This window comes from Caretta caretta, chromosome 2 (genome assembly GCF_965140235.1).
Source record: "Caretta caretta isolate rCarCar2 chromosome 2, rCarCar1.hap1, whole genome shotgun sequence".
NCBI lineage: Eukaryota > Metazoa > Chordata > Testudines > Cheloniidae > Caretta > Caretta caretta.
In genome coordinates this window covers 159,908,339-159,934,804 of record NC_134207.1, presented here as the reverse complement: position 1 = coordinate 159,934,804, position 26,466 = coordinate 159,908,339, and the positions used below count along the sequence as shown (strand labels likewise).

Genomic DNA, 26,466 nt, shown 5'->3' with positions numbered 1-26,466 from the left:
AGTGAAGTTTCCTAAGAGAAGAGTTATTTTTCTTGAGGACTAGAGCACAGCGAGCTGCATAATGGAACAGAGGTAATTAAACTGGGGAATAGCTAGGCATGGCATAAAATTAAAAACCAATTAAAGTTGCCAAAAATTCAGCTGGCCTTCTCTGGCTGTTACCAACTCCTCACTACACTAGCGAGCTGTGACAAGTGCTTAATTTGTAATTAAAAGAGGTGCCGGGCCTCAAGCAATTTTTTTGCATTCGTAACCAATACAAGAAGCCCAGAGGTGCCAGGGCTATGAACTGCCAAGCCTAGAGGTGCTGGCAAGCCCTGGCACAAATTAAGCATTGTCTGTGACCAAATACAAGACTAAGTTATGGAAGAGGGGCAGGTATGGGAGCTGTACGCCTTATGAAAATATGTAAAGCAAAAAAAGAGTATTTCTTTAATTGAATTATATTGCCACATTAAAGAAGCAAGGAAAGCAAAAGTGTGCAAATAATAACAGCACAACAGGCATCTTACAACAAAGCCTATATATTTTTCTAGATCTTGGAGTGGAAGAGGTAAAACAGATTTGATCTAATTTCACATGAATCAGGGTGGGGGGGTTGTTAGTTTTTGTTCTGTTTTCTGTCACTTTATTGTCCTTGTTTTTTAAATTTCCAAACAATTTTGCTTTCTTACATCTGTTCCATCTCCTCTTCCTGTTGCAAGAAGAAGATGCTGGAACCTTAAAAGTTGCACACATATGGAGTTATTTACAAGTTTCAAACAACAAATAATTATAATGACAACTAAGAACGCAAACTGTAGTCCACTAATTGTCCAATGGTTATCGTTTCAGAGACTGGAGAACTTGAGTATTTGTAATGAGATATGAATATGATCACATATTTGAATACAATACAAATGATAACTATTCATTATTATTAATGATCCAATGGCTGTTTCATGTGTGGAGGAGTCCAGGCCTAGTGAACGTGTGACCTCACTTTTGTGACATCACAAAAAGCACAACCACATCTCATGTTAAGTGGTACCCTTCCTGGCAGTCTCAGTAGAGAAGCAAAGGATTGCTACAGAGCTACTTTGGTGAAGCAGTGTTAGGAAGCCAGCACTGTTACTTCCCATATTGTACCACCACTCTAGATAAACAGAGGTCTTTGGTCTCCAGCACTGTTACACTGCTACCTTTCACAAGCACCACGTGTGCTAAATATTTATTTGTTGCTGCGAATATCAATAGAAAAAACTTGTAATGCCTATGTTTTAGTTAGTAGAGTCCATACAGTATTCCATAAAGAGGCAATCACCATACTGCTTGATATATGCAGCAAAAGCTAGACAATTTGTGAGTCGAATGCAGGTGTCTCTTCAGTTCATTACTATAGTAGGTTACAAATGGTAGCGTACAGACAGCTTTACTGAGAGGAAGCATTTTCAGGGGAAGGAATAGGAGCCCTAAGGGGCTAATAGAAGAAAACTATTATTTAGTATAGTTTAAGAGCAAGAAGATTATTGAGACTTCAAGATCAAAATAGCCAGGCCCTGGCTGAGAAAGCAAATTTACATGGAAAGATTGGGATGTTAGCAAAACCTTGTGAGTGACTACTGTGTTTGGAGTCTCCAAATCACTTTTGTTTAAATCATTTTAACTGGCAGCAGTGTGCTGAATGGATTCCAGTGACTAAGCTGCCCATTAAATTGATAACATACTTTTAATATTCAGGTCAGGTTTCTTCAATGAACAATATCTGAAAATAGTGATAACCTTCAATAAACGAAAAGATATACTTAAATAAAAATGGGATAACAGCACAACTTTTCATAATTATTTCACTTCCAGCTCATAACTTCTAAACCTTCAAGCATTATAAATCACACCTATTGGGACAGTAAGCTGTCAAGAACATTGTCACCCTTCAGAAATGCAATCATGACAAAGTCTAATTTGTGCATTAGGCTTCAAGGGGATTCATTTATTTGATCTTCAACATTTGAATGAAGTGTTTACTCAAGGATCAGTCTGAAGCCTATGGCTATTCCCTCACTGAATAAATGACCCTGTGTGTGTAATTCAAGTATGTTTGTGTTTAGTAACACAATCTTGTTAACTGTGGATGATAATACTCTGACAATAGTTAGGAGCGGACTTTAACATTAGTATCAGGCTAAGAATTGGTTCCTTTCAAAATGGTGCACAGACAAAAGACAAGATTTTCCTTGCTTTCATGTTGCAGTAGCACTGTTAAATGTCACATATTTGATTGCATGCCTTTCAAATCTTAAATATCTTGGACTTATTTCAGAGTTTTGAATATTGAGTAAATTATGTAAATCTCAAGGATTAACTGTAAGCTTGGTATCCTCCAAAGAGACTGTCACTTTTACTTTTAAAGTCTTTCTGACCAGATGCAAATGCTACAAATAAAATTCTCGCAACCCTCACCATAAAATTCTCTGTAGAATGAGTCATTCAGCTCAGATACCATGGCAATGGGCACAGAAGAAATACCAAACAGACAGAAGAAATTATTTGAATGATTGGTTATGAATACATTATTTACAAAAGAGGCATCAACAGTAATGAAATAAGACATTTAGGAATTTGTCTATTTGAATAAATTAACTGGAGCACAATCTGAGTAATTAATTAGTAGTTAGGTGTCTACTAGTAGACAGATACTTCTCGGAAGTATTATTCTTCTCAAATAGAAATGTTGTCCGATTTTCCCTTAATTAAGTGATCCCAAGACCAGTGCCTTAACCAACTGGCCTCTGAATCTGGTGTCTTCCCTACATAAGTGGATGAAGTTTACACCAAGGTTGAGATATGTTGTATACCAAGCAGTGAATCCTAAAATCAAAGACAAACTTTAAGCAGCTTTCAAATTAGCAGGTCACAAACATGACTACACTAAAATCATCATATTTCATTTCCATACTAAAGAAACCAAACTATTGGATTTTGCTCTTATTTGAATAGACCTGCCTGTAGATAGACATATATAAAAACAATGCTGTTCATATAAAGCAGATGAGATTACACTGCTAGTTGGATGTAGTTTTCTCAGCACTGGATATATTCCTTTTGTCAAATCAAACTTTTCTACTCTTCCACCTAGTATACTAGATCTGTGAAGAATGTGACTACATATAAAAGCCAAATGGGGTTCATATATATTCTTTATATGGACTGCACTGTGTTACTTGGATGTGAATTTTAAAATATATGAAAACTATACATTATTTTAACTAAATAATTAGCCTAACATCTAGTGCAGATACAATGTTGCTAGCATGTATTTTTAAAAGAAATGCTTACTTACTGTAACTGTGGTTCTTCAAGATGTGTGCACTCAGCGCATCGGAGCCGGAGAAAATTGCCTAGCAGTACCCATAGAAGGGCGATGCTTGTGCCTCATGGCCTTAGACCTTCCCCCCCGGCTACATGAGGTGGAGCTGCCCTGACCCTCCCTCAGTTCTGTCACACCAAATGCCTAGAAATGAAACTCCGATGCAGAGAGGACAGAGGGTGGGTCGTGGAATACACGTCTGCATCATATCTTGAAGAACTACAGTTACAGTAAGTAATAATTTCTTCTTCTTTGAGTAGATGCAGCTGTATATTCCATGTAGGTGACTCACAAACAGTTACTCCCCCTCCCCACCAAAGCTGGAGTCAGAGTCTACCAAAACAAGTACTGTAGGAATGCTCTACCAAAGCCTGCATCCACCTTGGAAGAAGTGGTTAAGGAGTCATGAACGTATGTATCAATGACCATCTAATAGCCCTGAAATGTCCAATATGGAAACATCACTGAGGAATGCCATGGACATTGCTTGTGCCCTTGTAGAATGAACTAGCACCCCCTGAGGGGGCGAAGCTGAAGCTATTTCACATGCAGTCTTGATGCAGGATGTTATCCATTTGGAGCTTGTCTATGAAGAGACCACTTGACTTTTCATGTGATCAACATATGACACAAACAAATGAGGTGAAGCACAAAACGGTTTAATCATGTCCAGATAAAAGGCTAGACACCTGCTGACATCTAACATCATTCTCCAGAGATCAACAGATTTAGGAAAGAATACAGGTAAATATACCGCTTGTTCAAATGAAACTGAGAAACCACTCTGGACACAAATTTTGGATGGGATTGTAAAGTCATTTTGTCTTTGGAGAATCGTGTATAAGGAGGCTCTGCCAGCAGAGTCTGCAACTCACACACTCTGCTTGAACATGTTATCACTAACAGAAACACAGTTTTCTGACATAGAAGTGGAAAGAGACAAGATGCCAGGGTTCAAATGGAGGCCCCATTAAGGCCACTAGGACTGAGTTAAGGTCCCACAGAGGAACCAGTTCTTAGATCAGAGGATGTAGACAAAGGAACCCTTTAAAGAATCTTGTTACCATGACACTGGAGAAGACTGACCTTCCCTGAATAGTGGGATGAAATGCCAGTATTGCTGCCAGATGCACTTTCAATGAACTCAATGCTAGCCCCAATGACTGAAGGTGCAGCGGGTACTCCAAAAGGCCAGTGTTGGTTGGATTCCATGTGCTAATGACCACACCAAAAATAACTTCCATTTAGCTGAATAGGCCATCCTGGTGGAGGTTTTTTTTACTGTTAAGGAAGACTTGTAGGTCAGCAGCCGAACACAGGTCTTCCTTCTCATTCAGCAATGCCGTGTGACATAAACATACAGCTAAGGGTAGTGTAAAATCCCTCCTTTACCTGTAAAGGGTTAAGAAGCTCAAATAACCTGGTTGGCACCTGACCAAAAGGACCAATAAGGGAAGAAGATACTTTCAAATCTGTGGGGGAAGGTTTTTGTTTGTGCTTTCCTTTTATTCTTTCCGGGACAGAGAGGGAACAGGACAGGAAAAATACATTTCCTAAGGCCATATCTGAAATAAACATCTAAGATTACAAATTGTAAGTAATAGCAAGGAAATACATTTGGTTATCTTTTGTTTTAGCTTGTGAATTTTCCCTATGCTAAGAGGGAGGTTTATTCCTGTTTTTTTGTAACTTTAAAGTTTTGCCTAGAGGGGAATCCTCTGTAATTTAAATCTTATTACCCTGTAAAATTACCTTCCATCCTAGTTTTACAAAGGTGCTTCTTTTACTTTTTTCTTTATAATAAAGTTCTGTTTTTAAGAACCTGATTGGGTTTTTAGTGTCCTAAAAACCCAAGAGTCAGGTCTGTGCTCACCTTGGTTTCTCTCAAGCCTCCCCAGGAAAGGGGGTGAAGGAGCTTGGGGGGATATTTTGGGGAAACAGGAACTCCAAGTGGTCCTTTTCCTAAATCTTTGTCTAACTCACCTGGTGGTGGCAGCGATACTGTCCAAGGACAAGGAAAAATTTGTGCCTTGGGGAAGTTTTTAACCTAAGCTGGTAGAAATAAGCTTAGGGAGTCTTTCATGCGGGTCCCCACATTGGTACCCAAGAGTTCAGAGTGGGGAGGGAACCCTGACATCATGTGATGCAGGGAACTGAGTGCTGGATGGAAGGTGAGGCTTTGTTTCTGAGTGAATAAGTTCAGGATGGAGAGGGAGCAGTATGGGAGGTTGAAGAGAAATCAAGAAGGATGGAGAACAAGCAATGTATTAGCCACACTGGGGCACTGAGAATGACCTTGGCCCAATCTTCCTAGAGTTTGAGAATGATTTGAGGGATGATCGGGATTTGGGGTAGGCATACAGGAGCGCCGACTGCCAGAAGAACATCTACTCAAAGAAGAATCTTTATTAGCCTTTCATTCAACATACTGATGTCAGCAATGATCAGAGTCTAGTGCAGTGGTTTCCAGCCTGTGGTCTGCAGACACCTGGGGGTCTGCAGACTATGTCTAAGATTTCTAAAGGGATCCACATCTCCATTCTAAAATTTGTAGGGGTCTGCAAATGAAAATAATCTTGAAAACCACTAATCTACTGTATTTCAAAATCCGGAGCATACTGTTCACTAAGTCATCTTTTTATTAGCAGCTCTAACAGCAAGCAGCAACAATGAAATTACATGACTAAAAATATTTTTCTTTAAGTGTTCAGAGCATTTTTTATGTTTAAAAACATTGTTTGGCCCAAGCAGCAGTTGTGTTTAATTTTTGCTAAGAGCTGGTGGCAACTCAAAGGGAATGTTGTATGGTTGTTCCCAACTACTGTACATAATGATGATAATAATTAATAACTTTACTACCTTATTTTTATATATCACCTTTCATCCTGAAAGTCTGCAAAGCACTTTACAGACCATATGTAGAATTCATTCATCCCTGAAATGCAGTGACCTCTGGAATGAAATGTGGCAACTGTTTAACAAAGCACAGTAACACTAAAAAACAGTTTTTAGGTGACTAAGAAAAGAATAATAATGTCTCCAGCTCTATAACTTCATCGGTGTGTTACATGAGCACTTAAATACATAAAAATACAAGTTGATGTTCTACTGTTTCACTTCTCTCTTTACTTCAAAGGTCAGGATGTATTCTGCTCATCATTTAATTATAGAAAAGTTATGGCACAGAGATTGGAGAAGTAATCTGTTCAGATGGTGGTAAAATTTGTGGCCGTTCTCAACTGCTTTAGTAGTGAATGCCACAGGAACCATTTCAGACAAAGTTTTTCTCTAGCTTGCACTGATTTCTCCTTTGTTGTTCAGAGTTTCATCTTCCCACAGGAATGCAGCTGTCTTGAAAGTTCTTGCTTGCAGAGGGAGAGGGGTTTCTGAGGCAGCCTGGGCCCAGATCATTGAAAATCAAGACAAGACTCTTGAACTTGACTTGTTTGATGGGCACTCAGTGAAGAGAATTAAGAAGCTAGTATTAAGCAAAACTAGTTTTATGTGCTCTTATTGGCCTAAGTTGCTCAGCAGGAGGACTGCTGCTTTTTGGACCAACAATTTTCTTCACAGTCTCTGATTACACTCCCAAATACAGTGCATTGTGTTGTAAAGTTCGAAGGTCAAGAAGTCATAGATGACCATGGCCAAGTCTCATCTGTCTGAATGGGGCAAAGTCTCCTGGATAGCCATAGGATGGGGAAAGGTGCTATCTGAGTTGTTGCAATTATAAGGGTACTATACATAAGGCAATCTTTGGTAGTCAAAACTGTGGCATAGGGCCATTAGGTGGATCCTACGAGTATGTAACAGGAAGTAGAGTGAGAGAAACATTGAGACAGACTAAGGACCTGTCTACACATTGTGGCGATGTTTATTATCGGGACATGACTTCTAAAACGTTGCACTTTAATTGATCCTTGTAGACCTGCTGGTGCACTTGAAAGTTTCCCTACTGCGCTTCAATGTACAGCTGCTAAAGCGCCATCGGGAACCTTTAGTATGCACCAGCAGTGACTACAAAGACTAATTAATGCACAACATATAAAAACATAAGAAAGACCATACTGGGTCGGACCAAAGGTCCATCTAGTCCCGTATCCTGTCTTCCGACAGTGGCCAATGCCAGGTGGCCCAGAGGAAATGAACAGAACAGGTAATCATCAAGTGATCCATCCCCTGTCGCCCATTTCCACCTTCTGGCAAACAAAGACTAGGGACACCATCCCGACCCATCCTGGCTAATAGCCATTGATAGACCTATCCTCCATGAATTTACCTACTTCTTTTTTGAACCCTGTTATAGTCTTGGCCTTCACAACATCTTCTGGAAAGGAGTTCCACAGGTTGACTGTGTGCTGTGTGAAAAAATACTTTCTTTTGTTTGTTTTAAACCTGCTGCCTATTAATTTCATTTGGCGGCCCCTAGTTCTTGTGTTAGGAGAAGGAGTAAATAACACTTCCTTATTTACTTTCTCTAAAGTGCACTTTAGAAATCACATCCCCATAGTGAGCAGTACCTTACCATGTAGACAAGCCCAAAGTTTAGGGACTTTCTGAATCAGATAATGAATCTGATTTAAAAACATTACTCTGTTCATGTAATCGTTAAATAAAAACATTTCAATGAAACCTAAAGTCTCCCTGCTTCCTCAAAAATATTACAAAAAAAAATACTGCTAGAGCTAAGTAGAGAAAGGTAATTCTGTTTTGTGGAGGTTTTTTTATTCTGAAATTTGGTTTCATTACAATTTGGAAGCCCTGACGTCCCCAACTCCCAGGCAGTTCACTCTGGAGCCAGTGACCTGGAAAGCCTTGAGGTCCCTGATTACAGGGCAGTCTGGCAAGCAGTCAACCAAGAAGCCAGGCAGACAAGCTGGCAGGAAACCAGGCAGGGTTCTGTTGCAACTTAGTCAAAACTGAAGTCTCCATGGAATGTTTCAATTTTGACAAATAGGCAAATTCTGACAAAAACAGTTGTTCTGCAGAATTTTGCCAACCATCTCCAATAATTATCCATATTGGGAAATGCGGATTAATCCTGGTATCCTGGCCAACTGCTTGCACTTCTGTGGAATCCCTTAGGGACAAAAATGACCAGGACCTCATTTTTCAAACTTACCTAAAATGGCAGCACATGCCGTAGCAAAGTACTCCCTAGCACCATGCTGGAGCATTGGTTGAAAGAAAGAGGAAAGGTGCCTCCTATACTGAATCATCCCCATATTTTGGACTGCTAATGCTAAGTCTAATTCTACGCCAAGAGCTAGAGGTGTGATTCCCCAGCTCGTGTACACCTATTCACATCTGCTCTCATAGAGCACGTAAATAGCAGTATAGCTGTGGTAGCATGGGTAGCAGCTGAGTCGTGCTGTGTACATACCCACCAGTTTCAGGCATGTTTGTACACAGCTTGGCTCAGCCAGGCCTCCATTGCCACCACCCGTTCTACTGCAGCTACACTGCCATTTATACTTGTGCTAGTTTGGTGACAGCTAGCGTGAGTATGTGCACACATGCCGGGGAATCACACTCCAAGATCATAGATGTAGTCATGGATAAATAACACAGGATAAACGGAGGACAAGTTTTTAATACTTCAGTACAGGTCCAATATTAAAAACTGCAATAGAAGTTGGCATCAGCTACTGTACACATTACATTCGGTAGACATTTTTATTGCCCTATCTTTCAATTACTTTAAAAATAAAAGAAAAGGAGTACTAGTGGCACCTTAGAGACTAACCAATTTATTTGAGCATAAGCTTTTGTGAGCTACAGCTCACTTCATTGGATGGAAATAATGCTCAAATAAATTGGTTAGTCTCTAAGGTGCCACTAGTGCTCCTTTTCTTTTTGCGAATACAGACTAACACGGCTACTACTCTGAAACCTTTAAAAATAAACAAACACTAAATGTGTCATCTAGAGGTATGAAGAAAAAACATACACATAGGGAATATTTTTATGTACAGCATATTTGGTGGGGAGGAAAAGATAATCACAAAGGTGTTTAGTGTATAAACTGAACATTAAGATGAGCAAAATGAAATTGTTCGTGTACCTGGGAATAGCCGATTACATCTCCATTTTCATCCAGTACATTAAAATTAATTATTGGACCCTGGACATCAGGACTGCTGAAGTCTGAATCACTGTAGATACGCACAATGGGTGCTCCATTAGCATATTTTAAGGTAGACAGCACTGTGTAGGTGTAGCGAGATAAAGCAAAGGTATGATGTTTTATGTTCTCCATGCCACCTAAGAGGAAAACAACATATCTGTCAAACACTTTATTCTCTTGAAACTTTTTGTTTAAAAAGATAGCACAGCTAGAAGCCAACCCGTACAAAGCCTGGAAAGCCGAAATTAGCTCTTTTAAATCATCATACTTCTCAAAATTTTCTTTTCTTACAATGAGCTTTAGTGGTGCTATAATGTCACAAGAGCCACCTACCTCTGAGTTAATCCACGTCACTTTTCAGCTGGGAAAATTTGAGTTTAAATTTGAATGGGTTCACACAATGAATAATTGTGTTGGTTCCAGTCTGTACACATCACAGAATCATTCTGGCCTACATTTGTTAGAATGGCAGTTTTTGCTCAGGAGTGCCAAGGACTGGAAAAGTAATGCTGCAGATCAGGAAACTACATCAGTACTAACATAGGATGGAAGATTAGTTGTAGTGCATAGTCCTATATGAGGCTACAAAACAAAGGTTTTCATTTGTGATCCCATGACAGATATTTAATATTATACAGAAGGGATACTCTTCTCAGTCTACACTTCTGCAGAACAGGAAAGACAAAGGATGGCCCATATTCTGCATCAGCTCACGCTCATGAAAACCATTTGTTTCAGTGGGGTTATACAGGGAGTAAGTCAGCACAGAATTTGGCCTGGACAGTAAATAGGAGTATGCTTTCTTTCCCTTCTTCTTTGCTACACCTAACAATTCGAAAGTGCAGACCTGCAACCGAGTACCAGGATATCTGGAAGTTGCAACATTAAGCTCTGAACTCCTCTGAGCAGCAGTTGTGTCATCTGTTTTTTCTCGTGTGTATTTTTAATACAGAAAAGAGCTGTCAACATCTCTGAGGGTATGTCTATACTACCTGCCATACTAGGGGGCAGCGATTGATCCAGCGGGGGTCGATTTATCGCGTCTAGTCTAGATGCGATAAATCTATCCCCGAGCGCTCTCCCATCGACTCCTGTACTCCACCGCCACGAGAGGCGCAGGCAGAGTCAATGGGGGAGTGGCAGCAGTCGACTCACCGTAGTGAATATACCGCGGTGAGTAGGTCTAAGTATGTCGACTTCAGCTACGTTAGTCACATAGCTGAAGTTGTATAACTTAGATTGATCCCCCCACCTAGTGTAGACCAGGGCTGAGTCTAATCAAAATAACAATAATATGCTTTTACTGGCTGAAACAGAAAAATTACATTATTTTTATAGTATTTATTTCCAGTTTCAAAATGGCATGCTGTCCTTTTTAGCTATGTTAGTTGGGAAAATGAAGTGAGTGTAGTCATAGAAATGGTGGACATATGGTGAAGAACCTCTATGTTCTGCATAGTGAGGAGAAACAAGATACAGGATGAACACCAGAAAGCCCTTCAAGGAGTCTTGTGAGAAGCTATTTAGCATGATTTGCTGATGTTTGTCACGGTAAACTTGGCAAATTTCTCTCTTAACACTTAGTTCCCAAAGGACTTTCATAGTATCACACACTTTGAGAAGAAAAGGGCTGCCTAGCCTAAGATGTCCTGCACATTTTCTGCTAGAAGGTGGTAGTGTTGTTGAGAAAGCTTATTTCTGTGATACTGCCAGTGCTATTATTAGATCTGACTGCACTGTCAGTTTCTGAGATGTCTTTAATCGCCAGATGCAGAGCTTTTCCAAATTGGCAGGAACTTTCTGATGGAATATTAAGATACTTTCTTTGTGACTTGTTGAAGAAATCTCTCAGTCTATTTTTCAGAGCACATATCCTGCCGTCGTTACAGCATTAGCCTTTAGCCATTCTTGATTTAAAGTTCCTTAATCACATTTCTTTGTGCATTGGTGAGAAACCGATAAGTCTCTTAATTATTTATCCTCACACAAATGCAACAGCCTGCATGTGTCCCTTCCCTACTCCTGCCCCCTGCCGAGGAGGTAGATGGCAAGTAATGTAGCCAAGTGCCTGTATTTTCACATAGCAGAATGAGTCACAATTAGGGCTGATGGATTGTCAAAGAAAATTCTTCAAAACAATTGCCAATGGGTCATGGTTGATACTGACCAAAAAAAAAAAAAAAATCACAAATATATGACTCAGTCATGATTTTTTTTTTTTTTTTAGAAAATGATCTGTGCTGCCCCCTACATAATTTTTGCGATTCCCCAACCTCTTTTCTGCTTGCTGTGACCCAGGGAGTGGAAGGAGGGGGAAGAAGAATTGCAACAGATCTTCAGCCTCCCACTGGGGGCTATGTGCTTGAATCAATGCATGTCTAGCACACGGTCATACATGGTGGTAGAAGGGAATAAAATCAAGGGGGTGACGCTATTTGAGATAAATAAGGTTTGGTTACCATATGTTACAACTGATTACCTGGTATTTGTTAGTGTATTTGTTAGTGTATTCTGCATTTTGTCCCCTGCATATAAATTTCTGTGACTGTTCTTATGTCAGGTTCCTTGACACTGAACATCTGGATTTATTTTTTTATTAAGTGCCTATTTGGTGTCAGGTGCAGTGACAGATTTTAAGTCTTTTGAAGAGGATATATTTGGGGATTGGCCTGTGATCTTCAGCTCATTGCAAGTGGGGTCTAAGACTCACTCAGTCTCTATAATTTTAGTGAATTTTAGCTGTTTTATTAAGAGACTGCAGTTATTTATTAATCTAAATGATTTTTAAATGGTGAGCAGCATACATGTTATATACTATTATTTTAGAGATGGACACCTATCTAGGGCAGACCAGGTAACACTTACTGATGGAGTTTGATTACTACTGTTGACCAAAACAAGGAGTGCAGGCACATATCTATTGTAAAGGTTATGCATTGATGTGTAATTTGCGTTCACTATTGTATACCTCTGCTTAAGGCACAAATGCATAATGTAGACTTCCTTGTCTGGTCTAAATTTATATATTTCCACTAATACTTTTCTTATTGCTTTATCTCTTGCATGTATATTATATGTGTGTGTGTGTGTGTGTTTGTTTTATTAACTTAACGTCATTTCAGGCTTCAGCATTTCACATTTTCTGTTTCTAGTGACACAGCATTTTTTACACTATCTGTTGGCACAGTGAATAGCATAACAAGTATTTGCAATGGTTTTTGAACATCAGAGATTGCCGAAAGCAACTCATTACTTTCCCGCACTGACCCCCTTCCAGCAATATGCCATTTACCCTGTGGTGTTGGTGTTAGGTACTGTGCAATCCTTGCTGGCTGTAACATTTCTTTGTTTGTGCCCTGAGGCATCATGACAGTGTCAGCACAGGCATCCACACTGCTGCTTTACCCATGAGCTGTTCATACTGATTACAGAAACTGATGGGGTGATGGTGCTGAAATGTCACTGGGTCCGAGGTGTTCCTTTACTTCATGGCTACTATGGTGCTGCTGCCATCACTCATTGGCTAGCTCATAATGGTATACTGCTCACCAGAGCAGCAGTTGTCTGTGGAGGCATATTGCAGGTACAAGTTCATATCCTGCCTTTTTGAAGTAGACTATATTTCTTCGGTCTGGATTTGTTCTCTTATGGCCTGATCCAAACCCCACTGAAGTCAGTGAAAGTCTTTTCACGGACTTTGATGGGCTTTGCCTCAGCTCCTCTCATTTGTAATTTTCTTGCCCCTCTGCTGTTGTGCAAAAAAGAAAAGCGTTTCCTTTCTACTGTCTACGATTATTCTCGAATGAAAAACAAATACTTCTTTTAAATTTGCTTGGCTGCTGAGTAGCTTTCTAGGTTATATCAAATCTATTTGACGCTGCCTGGAAATAAATCCAATAAACATTATACTTTATTCAGTGATGTACACAAACACAATGTGGGATTTCACTCTATTCTGCTTCCTTTTCAGTGCTCCATATAGATTAACCTAAAATGAATTCCCAGTCCCTAGAGTATGATGATAAACAAATAACATAGAAAAGGAGTACTTGTGACACCTTAGAGACTAACCAATTTATTTGAGCATGAGCTTTCATGAGCTACAGCTCACTTCATCGGATGCATACCGTGGAAACTGCAGCAGACTTTATATACACACAGAGAATATGAAACAATACCTCCTCCCACCCCACTGTCCTGCTGGTAATAGCTTATCTAAAGTGATCATCAGGTTGGGCCATTTCCAGCACAAATCCAGGTTTTCTCACCCTCCACCCCCCCACACAAATTCACTCTCCTGCTGGTGATAGCCCATCCAAAGTGACAACTCTTTACACAATGTGCATGATAATCAAGTTGGGCCATTTCCTGCACAAATCCAGGTTCTCTCACCCCCTCACCTCCCTCCCAAAAACCACACACACAAACTCACTATCCTGCTGGTAATAGCTCATCCAAAGTGACCACTCTCCCTACAATGTGCATGATAATCAAGGTGGGCCATTTCCAGCACAAATCCAGGTTTTCTCACACACCCCCCACCCCCATACACACACAAACTCACTCTCCTGCTGGTAATAGCTCATCCAAACTGACCACTCTCCAAGTTTAAATCCAAGTTAAACCAGAACATCTGGGGGGGTGGGGGGGTAGGAAAAAACAAGGGGAAATAGGCTACCTTGCATAATGACTTAGCCACTCCCAGTCTCTATTTAAGCCTAAATTAATAGTATCCAATTTGCAAATGAATTCCAATTCAGCAGTTTCTCGCTGGAGTCTGGATTTGAAGTTTTTTTGTTTTAAGATAGCGACCTTCATGTCTGTGATTGCGTGACCAGAGAGATTGAAGTGTTCTCCGACTGGTTTATGAATGTTATAATTCTTGACAGCTGATTTGTGTCCATTTATTCTTTTACGTAGAGACTGTCCAGTTTGACCAATGTACATGGCAGAGGGGCATTGCTGGCACATGATGGCATATATCACATTGGTGGATGTGCAGGTGAACGAGCCTCTGATAGTGTGGCTGATGTTATTAGGCCCTGTGATGGGCCACACTATCAGAGGCTCGTTCACCTGCACATGGATGAGCATGTGCAGGTGAGCTATTACCAGCTGGATAGTGAGTTTGTGTGTGTGGTTTTTGGGAGGGGGGTGAGGGGGTGAGAGAACCTGGATTTGTGCAGGAAATGGCCCAACTTGATTATCATGCACATTGTGTAAAGAGTTGTCACTTTGGATGGGCTATCACCAGCAGAAGAGTGAATTTGTGTCGGGGGGTGGAGGGTGAGAAAACCTGGATTTGTGCTGGAAATGGCCCAACCTGATGATCACTTTAGATAAGCTATTACCAGCAGGACAGTGGGGTGGGAGGAGGTATTGTTTCATATTCTCTGTGTGTATATAAAGTCTGCTGCAGTTTCCACGGTATGCATCCGATGAAGTGAGCTGTAGCTCACGAAAGCTCATGCTCAAATAAATTGGTTAGTCTCTAAGGTGCCACAAGTACTCCTTTTCTTTTTGCGAATACAGTCTAACACGGCTGTTACTCTGAAAATAACATAGAGTTATTACTGATGTCTTATGCAAGTAGGATACACAAGTCAGTACAGACTGAGTCTGTTCCTGCAAAGTGCTGATGCCTCCGACTGATCTTAGCATCCTGCACGACTAGACCTCTGACAGTGTATTCTGCCTTCCCACACCTATTCACCATGAACAGGAACAACATGGCCAGGCAGGAGTGTAGAAGCAGAAGAGAACATGTAGCTTTTTGGTCTTACTTCTTCTGTAGAACCAGGGAACAGACCTTATGTAGAGTTTCATCTAAACGGAGAAAACATAGAAGGTATAGGCCAGATTTTGAAATCCTTATCCACACTAATCGGTAGTTGCTCGCTAGAACAGTCCCATTTATTTTAATTATAAACTATATGAGTGGAAATTATTTTTTAAGAATAAAAATAGCAGTCATGGGAAAGATTGTTACCTCCTTATTCATACCAATCATCCCATCGATGGGTCTATCTGTGTGAACACGGGGAGTCACAATCTGTTTTACTCTTGGGATTTTTATTCCTCCAAATTAATTTCTAGCCATGTATAAATTATGACACACTTTCTCATATGATCTTGGGATACAATAAATAATTCACAGAAGGAAAGAAATTTCACTTTCTGTGACCAACATGTGCTACTTTCCCCACAGGACCAAGTGTCTGTGCCTAAAGTTGGATAGAGTCTTGCAGCATATTCAAATCTTCAAAATGCACCTACTGTGTATACAATATGGAAGCCCTGTACACCCGCAACACTAATTCCATACTGTGTGCAATATAGGGATCCCTACTCTCTCAGCACTAATCCTGTGCATAACAATTTTAATCCTTTTATTCTCATCTCTCTTCCCCACCACCTCAACAGTTTTAGACAGTGGAAAGCAATTGCTTAATCCTCCATTCAGGACGTTCTCCTGAGACCAAACATGAAACAAATACTCAGTGTTTATCTTAATGAGCAGAAGGCTTTTTTGCGGCCCCATCTCTCAGTTCTTTAGAGCAGCTAGTTTACACTCCTGTCTTTGTATGGTAAGGAAGGTTCAGAGTCTTTACTCTGAGTAAACTAAGCAGAACATTCTGAGAAAAGCAGCTACTCATTTTCAAACATCACAACCTCAAGAATTTCCTTGTTCTCAACTTCTTGGGAGCAGTGTGGAGAGGAGATGCTGCACATATTCTTTGGCTTGATTCTTAACATGTCTATTTTAATTATTAGTGAAACTCAATTTTGTTTAGGTACTTCTTTGATGGAATACCATACAGTGCTACAAATCAATTACAAATTTAAGTCATTTCAATGACTACTTGCAATGAGATCCCCCCCTCCCACTCCCTTTCATGAACACAGGCTTTGGTCATATTACTAAAAAGACTATAAAAAGCATAACATTTCAGAATGGCCCTGGCCCACCAGAGAAGTGGTAAGATAAATGAGAACAGAAATAGAGAGGATTTTGTAAAACCCAGGATATTTAGTACACTATATATAATAGCTTATAAACAGACTAGCTCTCCAAAGTTCTCAGGTGATATAAGTCCTCAGAGTTTCTTTAACAGAGCAATAAATCCATACCCAAAACACTTACACAAGCAGAACTCCAGAGCTCCCAGGGTCTTTCCCAGTCCAGCAGATACCACATCCTCCCTTGGTAGTCCTCTCAACCATTAAATGGGAGAGGAGCTTGTATTATAAAGGCACCGAAATCTTCCTCTTTTCCAGCATCACTTGCAAAGAGGAGTGTGACAGCCAAGCCTCTCTACTGCCCCCCTGTTATGAGTGGCTCAGACAGCCTCATGTGGCTTTCTCCTTTCCCTGTCTACTGGAGTAAGCTTACCCCTGCACAGTGTCTTGAAATCATCATGTAAGAGCTTTTCCAGAGTTTGCTTCTTGGTTTTTCCAACTCCTGAAACCCAGTCTGCTGGTACTGAGAAAATCATGAAACTGTGACCTCTTCCTCTCTCAATGCTCCAATCTCACACAGACGGGTAATAAATCTAGCTTACTGTTAAGCACTGACTTTTTTTCCCCAAGACCCTTATTTACTTTATTCCCCAGCCACATCTTCTTACTGTGCATTTTATTATGGCAAAGGGGCAAAATGTACTTCATTATGGCTGACCACCAGAGCAACTTTTTACACTAGTTATTCCTCTACCTTGCTTGGCAAGAGAATCTCTGACACCAGCCGGATCTGAGATAAATGCAATTCCTCTCTCCAAGAACTTTTCTTTGGGGCCTCAATCTGCAGTCCTATTTTGTCCACTTGAAGGCCTCATGACTTCCATACTGGTCCAGTAGTTTGTTCTGAATGGGCCTGGAGATCAATGTAATATACACTTAACCAACAGCTTGTAGCAACAATAATCTTTAAGGAGAAATTGAAGTGCAGTTGTCACAGAATGGGGTTTCCCTTATCAGCAGTGAGAGTAGCTTACAAAATCACACACAAAAAACCAGCAATGTTTTCCTTACTTTTTCAGAGTAAGACAAATCCAAATCAAAGTCATCACTAGGGTATAAACTAGGCCCCAATCAAAGCTCACCTCCCTTCCCGTGCATAATCAGAGTGGGCAATTCCCCTTTCTTCTTCTTATACTTAACAGCTAGGTCCTATAGTTTAATAAGCCACTTAATCCTTGCTGGTCCGGCTCTACCTTGCTGAAGGCAATACCAGACAGCTTGTACTGGGGCCTTTTCAGAGCTGGATTGGTAGTTTAACCCAGCATAGCAATATAAAAGCTAATTACACAAAAGAAAAATGTACAAAGTGTAAATGTAAAAAAAAATAATGGAATAACAAAGTGCACGCCACCATCTTGACAAGTGGATGATGCAAAAGGAAAGCAGATTCTATTGCTGTACCTGAGCAACTTCAAGCAGTGCATTAAGCAACATGACTGAGATCTGTTGTGTTGTTTGTTCATTCACCTTCTCCCTGGAGGGAAAAGTATATGCAATGGAGTGGATGAGGTGGCCTTGCCATTAAAAACCTATGGAAATCTGAAAGTTTAACTTTTTGTAGGTAAGTTCTATTGTTTTCCATTTTTATTTAAATAACAAAACTTCCCTTATCTCGACTTTAAAGCCTCCCGATTTCTATTGCTTTCATAAGACAAAGATGATTCTTTGACTTCTGTACTGCCCCATCATGCTAGGCAGCATCATGAGAATAGCAGCAACCACTGAAGAAACACCAGCCTCATTCGCTCCATGGAGATACTGAAACAGTGACAACTATTGCTAAAAACCTGCTTTGAAATTGCTTTTATTTAGACCTATTTTACAAGTATTAAAGATTATTTAGCTAATATCACAAATCACTGGAATTATTGGGCCAAAGCCACAACTGAGCTACAACAATTTACATCAGCAGAGGACTTGGCCCATTGCCTTAACCAGTCAAAATGACACTACACAGCACACAGATAACTCAGTGATTCAGAAAAGGAGTACTTGTGGCACCTTAGAGACTAACCAATTTATTTGAGCATAAGCTTTCGTGAGCTACAGCTCACTTCATCGGATGCATACTGTGGAAAATACAGAAGATGTTTTTATACACACAAACCATGAAAAAATGGGTGTTTATCACTACAAAAGGTTTTCTCTCCCCCCACCCTACTCTCCTGCTGGTAATAGCTTATCTAAAGTGATCACTCTCCTTACAATGTGTATGATAATCAAGTTGGGCCATTTCCAGAACAAATCCAGGTTTTCTCACCCCCCCCCCACACAAACCCACTCTCCTGTTGGTAATAGCTTATCTAAAGTGACCACTCTCCTTACAACGTGTATGATAACCAAGGTGGGCCATTTCCAGCACAAATCCAGGGTTTAACAAGAACGTCTGGGGGGGCGGGGTAGGAAAAAACAAGGGGAAATAGGTTACCTTGCATAATGACTTAGCCACTCCCAGTCTCTATTCAAGCCTAAGTTAATTGTATCCAATTTGCAAATGAATTCCAATTCAACAGTTTCTTGCTGGAGTCTGGATTTGAAGTTTTTTTGTTGTAATATAGCAACTTTCATGTCTGTAATCGCGTGACCAGAGAGATTTAAGTATTTTCCGACTGGTTTGTGAATGTTATAATTCTTGACATCTGATTTGTGTCCATTTATTCTTTTACGTAGAGATTGTCCAGTCTGACCAATGTACATGGCAGAGGGGCATTGCTGGCACATGATGGCATATATCACATTGGTGGATGTGCAGGTGAACGAGCCTCTGATAGTTGTGGCTGATGTTATTAGGCCCTGTGATGGTGTCCCCTTAATAGATATGTGGACACAGTTGGCAACGGGCTTTGTTGCAAGGATAGGTTTCTGGGTTAGTGGTTCTGTTGTGTGGTATGTGGTTGCTGGTGAGTATTTGCTTCAGGTTGGGGGGCTGTCTGTAGGCAAGGACTGGCCTGTCTCCCAAGATTTGTGAGAGTGTTGGGTCATCCTTCAGGATAGGTTGTAGATCCTTGATAATGCGTTGGAGGGGTTTTAGTTGGGGGCTGAAGGTGATGGCTAGTGGCGTTCTGTTATTTTCTTTGTTAGGCCTGCCCAGTAGTAGGTGACTTCTGGGAACTCTTCTGGCTCTATCAATCTGTTTCTTCACTTCCGCAGGTGGGTACTGTAGTTGTAAGAATGCTTGATAGAGATCTTGTAGGTGTTTGTCTCTGTCTGAGGGGTTGGAGCAAATGCGGTTGTATCGCAGAGCTTGGCTGTAGACGATGGATTGTGTGGTGTGGTCAGGGTGAAAGCTGGAGGCATGTAGGTAGGAACAGCGGTCAGTAGTTTTCCGGTATAGGGTGGTGTTTATGTGACCATTGTTTATTAGCACTGTAGTGTCCAGGAAGTGGATCTCTTGTGTGGACTGGACCAGGCTGAGGTTGATGGTGGGATGGAAATTGTTGAAATCATGGTGGAATTCCTCAAGGGCTTCTTTTCCATGGGTCCAGATGATGAAGATGTCATCAATATAGCGCAAGTAGAGTAGGGGTGTTAGGGGACGAGAGCTGAGGAAGCTTTGTTCTAAGTCAGCCATAAAAAAGATGGCATACTGCGGGGCCATGCGGGTACCCATAGCAGTGCCGCTGATCTGAAGGTATACATTGTCCCCAAATGTAAAATAGTTATGGGTAAGGACAAAGTCACAAGGTTAGCTGTGACATTATCGGGGATAGTGTTCTTGACGGCTTGTAGTCCATCTTTGTGTGGAATGTTGGTGTAGAGGGCTTCTACATCCATAGTGGCCAGGATGGTGTTATCAGGAAGATCACCGATGGACTGTAGTTTCCTGAGGAAGTCAGTGGTGTCTCGAAGGTAGCTGGGAGTGCTGGTAGCATTGGGCCTGAGGAGGGAGTCTACATAGCCAGACAATCCCGCTGTCAGGGTGCCAATGCCTGAGATGATGGGGCGCCCAGGATTTCCAGGTTTATGGATCTTGGGTAGTAGATAGAATATCCCAGGTCGGGGTTCCAGGGGTGTGTCTGTGCGGATTTGATCTTGTGCTTTTTCAGGGAGTTTCTTGAGCAAATGCTGTAGTTTCTTTTGGTAACTCTCAGTGGGATCAGAGGGTAATGGCTTGTACAAAGTGGTGCTGGAGAGCTGCCGAGCAGCCTTTTGTTCATATTCCGACCTATTCATGATGACAACAGCACCTCCTTTGTCAGCCTTTTTGATTATGATGTCAGAGTTGTTTCTGAGGCTGTGGATGGCATTGTGTTCCGCACGGCTGAGGTTATGGGGAAGTGATGCTGCTTTTCCACAATTTCAGCCCGTGCACGTCGGCGGAAGCACTCTATGTAGAAGTCCAGTCCCACCTTGGTTATCATACACATTGTAAGGAGAATGGTCACTTTAGATAAGCTATTACCAGCAGGAGAGTGGGTTTGTATGTGGGGGGGAGGGGGAGGAGAAAACCTGGATTTGTGCTGGAAATGGCCCAACTTGATTATCATACACATTGTAAGGAGAGTGATCACTTTAGATAAGCTATTACCAGCAGGAGAGTGGGGTGGGAGGAGATATTTTTTCATGCTTTGTGCATATGTAAAAAGATCTTCTACACTTTCCACAGTATGCATCCGATGAAGTGAGCTGTAGCTCACGAAAGCTTATGCTCAAATAAATTGGTTAGTCTCTAAGGTGCCACAAGTACTCCTTTTCTTTTTGCGAATACAGACTAACACGGCTGTTACTCTGAAATCAGTGATTCAGGAACTTCCAGCTGAATAATTGTGTTTTACCCTTTTATATTCTCTTTTACCCAACAATCACAAAGTTTCATTAATTAGTTTCACCTCACAACATGCCTGAGGGGAAGGGAAGGAAAACCTATCACCATATTTTTCTTTACACATGAATTTCTTCTGGCAGGGTCTGGAACTACAAAGTCCTTCAGGCTCAGGACTCATGTAGTTTTTCGGCCATGTACTTGTGTGGGCAAAATTTTTGAGTCTTCATAAATTTTCACAAATTAAAGAACAGGAAATATGAAAAGCAGAACTTGCTATTTTGACACAATGCTGCACATTCTTAGGGAACAAATCTGGGTGATCATGGCAATTTCCAGTGCCAGTCTCACTCATCAAGAGGTCCTTCAAGAAGACATGAGAATTCCAGAATTCTTAATCAAAGTACAGCCAATCCTGAAGGATATACTCAATCTCCTCTTCCAATCTCCTGTTCCAGTGGTTCTGTTACAGCGCTGCACAGTGCTGCTATAGGTTAACCATCAGTAAGTCATCATCACAGTGTTTGGTCCTAATAGCTTCTGAAATCCCTGGCACCTAAAATACTGTGTGCACTCTAAGTACCAGGAACTAAAAGTAATAATAGAGTATGGTGGTTAAAAACTGAATACCCATAATTTTGTAAAAGTATAGGGTAGATGTATTTTGATCAGTTGCAACTGTTCAAGGCCACTAAAAAGAAAACTAAAAGAGAAAACAGGCATAAAAATATCAGAAACAGTAAACAGGAACAGTAAAAAGGAGAAAAATATTGATAATCTTGTTATAGTCACAAAGTATTCCTAGATTATTAAAATAAATTTCAATAAAGCAATAATTAAAATTGCTTAATTTTTTGCTTCCTAGTTAAGGAAAATTACTTCCTAAATAAGTAGTGTCTTGACTAAAAGCTTTTATGCAGCATCCTAAATATACTTACTATAAGGACATAAATAAGCAGCAACTCCCCAAACAGATGGAATCTATGCTTTAGATCCAGTTCAAGAGACCTGAAGTATTTTACAACATGTGTGACTCGTGCTTGTAAATTAAGGTTTCCAAGTCATAAATTAATATCTGACCATATGCATCAAAGTAGAGAATTGCCTCTACAGATAATTCTCCATCCTGGAGGCAGGAGCAGATAAAGACCTTAGATTCAAATGGAAATTCATAAGGGAAAACACTTCCAATTCCAGCTAGAGTCGTATATGAAAGAAATGAAGGGCCTATTAGTAGTGTGGACAAGAGATACACTAATAACTTCAGACCTTCCTTCCTCAGATGCCACCTCTCTTCCTGTGACATACTGCTACAGATGATGTGAGCAAAAGCACTTGAGCAGGTCCCCTCTCAGTGGAGGGAAATAAGAGAGTATAAAAGAGTGGAGTTTGCTAGCAGGATGTCCCATGTGAGGCTCTCTTTCTTTTCCCCACACCTGGGTCTAAAACTGCTGAACTTCAGGGCATACAATGAGATATTTATATTTTAAAATGTCTGCTGAAGAAGTTAATATTATTAGGGGTGATAGATAAGAGAAATGGAGAATATGGTTTATTTTTTGTACTTCTTGGCTATTTAGTACTGTATGTGATGTGGCTGTTTCTTTTTTGATTTATTGTATTTGTCAAGGTTACCTGGAGTGCAGAGACAGGTGACTCTAGTTTCATAAAATAAATAAGTAATAAACTGGGCTCTTGGTGTTTAAAGAACTACATGTACAAATAATAATTTCTTTCTTCCTGCCTGAATCATCCTGCCCCTCAAAATGAGAAGGAGACGTGCAGTCCAGCTACTATAAATCAAAAGCATGACTATGAAAAGGGTTTGGTACTTACAGCATTATCAAAGAGCAATCTTTAAAAATGAGTCAGAGTCCATATGACTGCTATACAAAACAGATAGTAAGTATTATTTCTGTCAGCAAAGAAAGTTGACACAAGTTTAGCTGAATGACCTTTAAATACACAAAGATGCTTCAGATTATGAAAGTTTACATATCTCCAGTTTTGTGGCACTGAACAGATTTCATTATGATAGCCTTTATGCAAAAGCATGGGTCCCTTGATTTAAAAAAAATCAATTTATAAAATGATTTTCTTTTTTCTTTTGATTTATCCTTCTGCATATTATTAGGCCCAAATCAGTGTAAATGCTAAATATTTGCAAAAACGAGCCAAGATAATGCTCCTAGGGTTGCCAGTTTTCGTTGGATGTATTCCTGGAGGTTTCATGACAATCTTTAATTAAAGATTAATCTTTAATTCCTGGAGACTCCAGGACAATCCTGGAGGGTTGGCAACCCTAAATGCTCCACACAGACAGAAGTATAACAAAGAGAACTCATTAATCACAATACATGCTTACACACCGATACCATTAATACTACTATTTTGAATTTCTACAGTGCCTTCGTGCCTTCTTCGTGCCTTCTTAAAGAGCTTTATAATCATTAATGTAACTTGAATATAACATTGCTCTGAGGTAGGTATTTTCTTATCTATTTTAGAGACAGGTAAATTGACTTTCATGAAAGGATAGTTACTGGCCTACTGTAAGACCTTTTAAATCAAAATATAATCATGTGAATGTAAAAATTTTATGTGAGTAATATATGTTCACCTAATGCTCATTGGCTTTCCCATCCTAATGGGTTCTTTACTCAGTCTGTAAGAGGCATTCAACATCTTTCATTGAATATTAAGGGATTACTGTTTATACTGCCTTGTCTGGAGTTAGCCTCACTTGCCAATTAATTTTGAGGCTTATTTAGCAAGATTCAGTCATTTTTTCTCTTTTTGTTTCCTAGGACACTTTATAGAATAGACACCCTCTTCTGAATTAAGTAAAGACAGAGGTCAATGTAACTTGGTTTTTTGATGTTGGAGTTTGTGATACTTCTATAAGCATATACCAAGGCCTCTGGTGGTTTTGGTTGTACTGTGACTGAGAAGAATCCTAAAGTAATAATGCCAACCCACAGTGGCAGATCTTAAGAGCTGCATTGAAATGCTGCAAAAGAACCAATTCAGGAAAAGCTCTTAAACCTTAACCAATTAGGGCTGCAATGATTAATCAAACTGTTCAAACATTTAATTAAAACCCACAAGGAAAAAAAAGCTTTGATAATTAAGAACTGCAGTTTTAAATGCTGCCTGTGTCAGGTGTGAATGTGTGCACATTTAGGAGAAGTTTACTCATTTTACTCAGTGTAACTCTCCTGCATGATGGTGTGTTTCAGGACAGGGGACAATCAATATATCAGGGAACATTATCGTTCAGTTTTGTAAGAGAAAAAGCATCTGAGACAAACTGTGTGGTCCTTGGCAAAACATTCATTGAACTCAGTGGAAGTATTACAAGGACTTCCTAATTTGGCCATTCATGTTTAAAAACCACTTGGATACCTTCCATTTGTTCATTACTATGAACAGAAGTTACTGCACATAGTTTTAAACATGAAAAGTTACTGAGTCACTGAAGACAAGTGTTTACTTTCATGTAATTCTGTCACTCCTCCACCCCTTCCATCTCAATCTGCTTAAAAGTTGTGTGTGGCTCACATCATTCATAAAAAACCAACTTTCCACACAAACTTCCTCGTGGCTGGACTTTACTAAAACTAGACAAGCCATTTACAAGACACACTTTGCTTCTCTACAAAAGAAAAAGGACACTAAACTTTCTAAATTACTACATGCCACAAGGGGCCACAGCAATGGTTCCCTCAACCCACCCAGCAATATTGTTAACCTATCCAACTATACTCTCAGCCCAGCAGAAGCAGCTGTCCTATCTCGGGGCCTCTCCTTCTGCCCCTCCACCCCCACGAACATGATACAGTTCTGTGGTGACCTAGAATCCTATTTTCGACGTCTCCGACTCAAGGAATATTTCCAACACACCTCTGAACAACATACTAATCCACAGAGACCTCCCTACCAACACTACAAAAAGAAGGATTCTAGGTGGACTCCTCCTGAAGGTCGAGACAGCAGACTGGACTTCTACATTGAGTGCTTCCGCCGATGTGCACGGGCTGAAATTATGGAAAAGCAGCATCACTTGCCCCACAACCTCAGCCGTGCGGAACACAATGCCATCCACAGCCTCAGAAACAACTCTGACATCATAATCAAAAAGGCTGACAAAGGAGGTGCTGTTGTCATCATGAATAGGTCGGAATATGAACAAAAGGCTGCTCGGCAGCTCTCCAGCACCACTTTGTACAAGCCATTACCCTCTGATCCCACTGAGAGTTACCAAAAGAAACTACAGCATTTGCTCAAGAAACTCCCTGAAAAAGCACAAGATCAAATCCGCACAGACACACCCTTGGAACCCCGACCTGGGATATTCTATCTACTACCCAAGATCCATAAACCTGGAAATCCTGGGCGCCCCATCATCTCAGGCATTGGCACCCTGACAGCGGGATTGTCTGGCTATGTAGACTCCCTCCTCAGGCCCAATGCTACCAGCACTCCCAGCTACCTTCGAGACACCACTGACTTCCTCAGGAAACTACAATCCATCGGTGATCTTCCTGATAACACCATCCTTGCCACTATGGATGTAGAAGCCCTCTACACCAACATTTCACACAAAGATGGACTACAAGCCATCAAGAACACTATCCCCGATAATGTCACAGCTAACCTGGTGGCTGAACTTTGTGACTTTGTCCTTACCCATAACTATTTTACATTTGGGAACAATGTATACCTTCAGATCAGTGGCACTGCTATGGGTACCTGCATGGCCTCGCAGTATGCCAACATTTTTATGGCTGACTTAGAACAACGCTTCCTCAGCTCTCGTCCCCTAACGCCCCTACTCTACTTGCGCTATATTGATGACATCTTCATCATCTGGACCCATGGAAAAGAAGCCCTTGAGGAATTCCACCATGATTTCAACAATTTCCATCCCACCATCAACCTCAGCCTGGTCCAGTCCACACAAGAGATCCACTTCCTGGACACTACAGTGCTAATAAACAATGGTCACATAAACACCACCCTATACCGGAAAACTACTGACCGCTGTTCCTACCTACATGCCTCCAGCTTTCACCCTGACCACACCACACAATCCATCGTCTACAGCCAAGCTCTGTGATACAACCGCATTTGCTCCAACCCCTCAGACAGAGACAAACACCTACAAGATCTCTATCAAGCATTCTTACAACTACAGTACCCACCTGCGGA

General features: G+C 40.6%; 1 protein-coding gene across 9 annotated transcripts in view; it reads right to left on the bottom strand.

The window, feature by feature from the left end:
* MOCOS (molybdenum cofactor sulfurase) overlaps positions 1-26,466 on the bottom strand; it is a 484,231-nt gene that overhangs the window by 157,553 nt on the left and 300,212 nt on the right. For all 9 annotated transcript variants that reach the window (XR_007355097.2, XR_012667119.1, XR_007355095.2 and 6 more), the window contains one exon: positions 9,411-9,610. Coding sequence is in view for 3 of the 9 variants with exons in the window: in XM_048839335.2 (XP_048695292.2) it covers positions 9,411-9,610 (200 nt within the window). In the remaining 6 variants the exon portion in view is untranslated. The remainder of the gene's footprint in view (positions 1-9,410; positions 9,611-26,466) is intronic.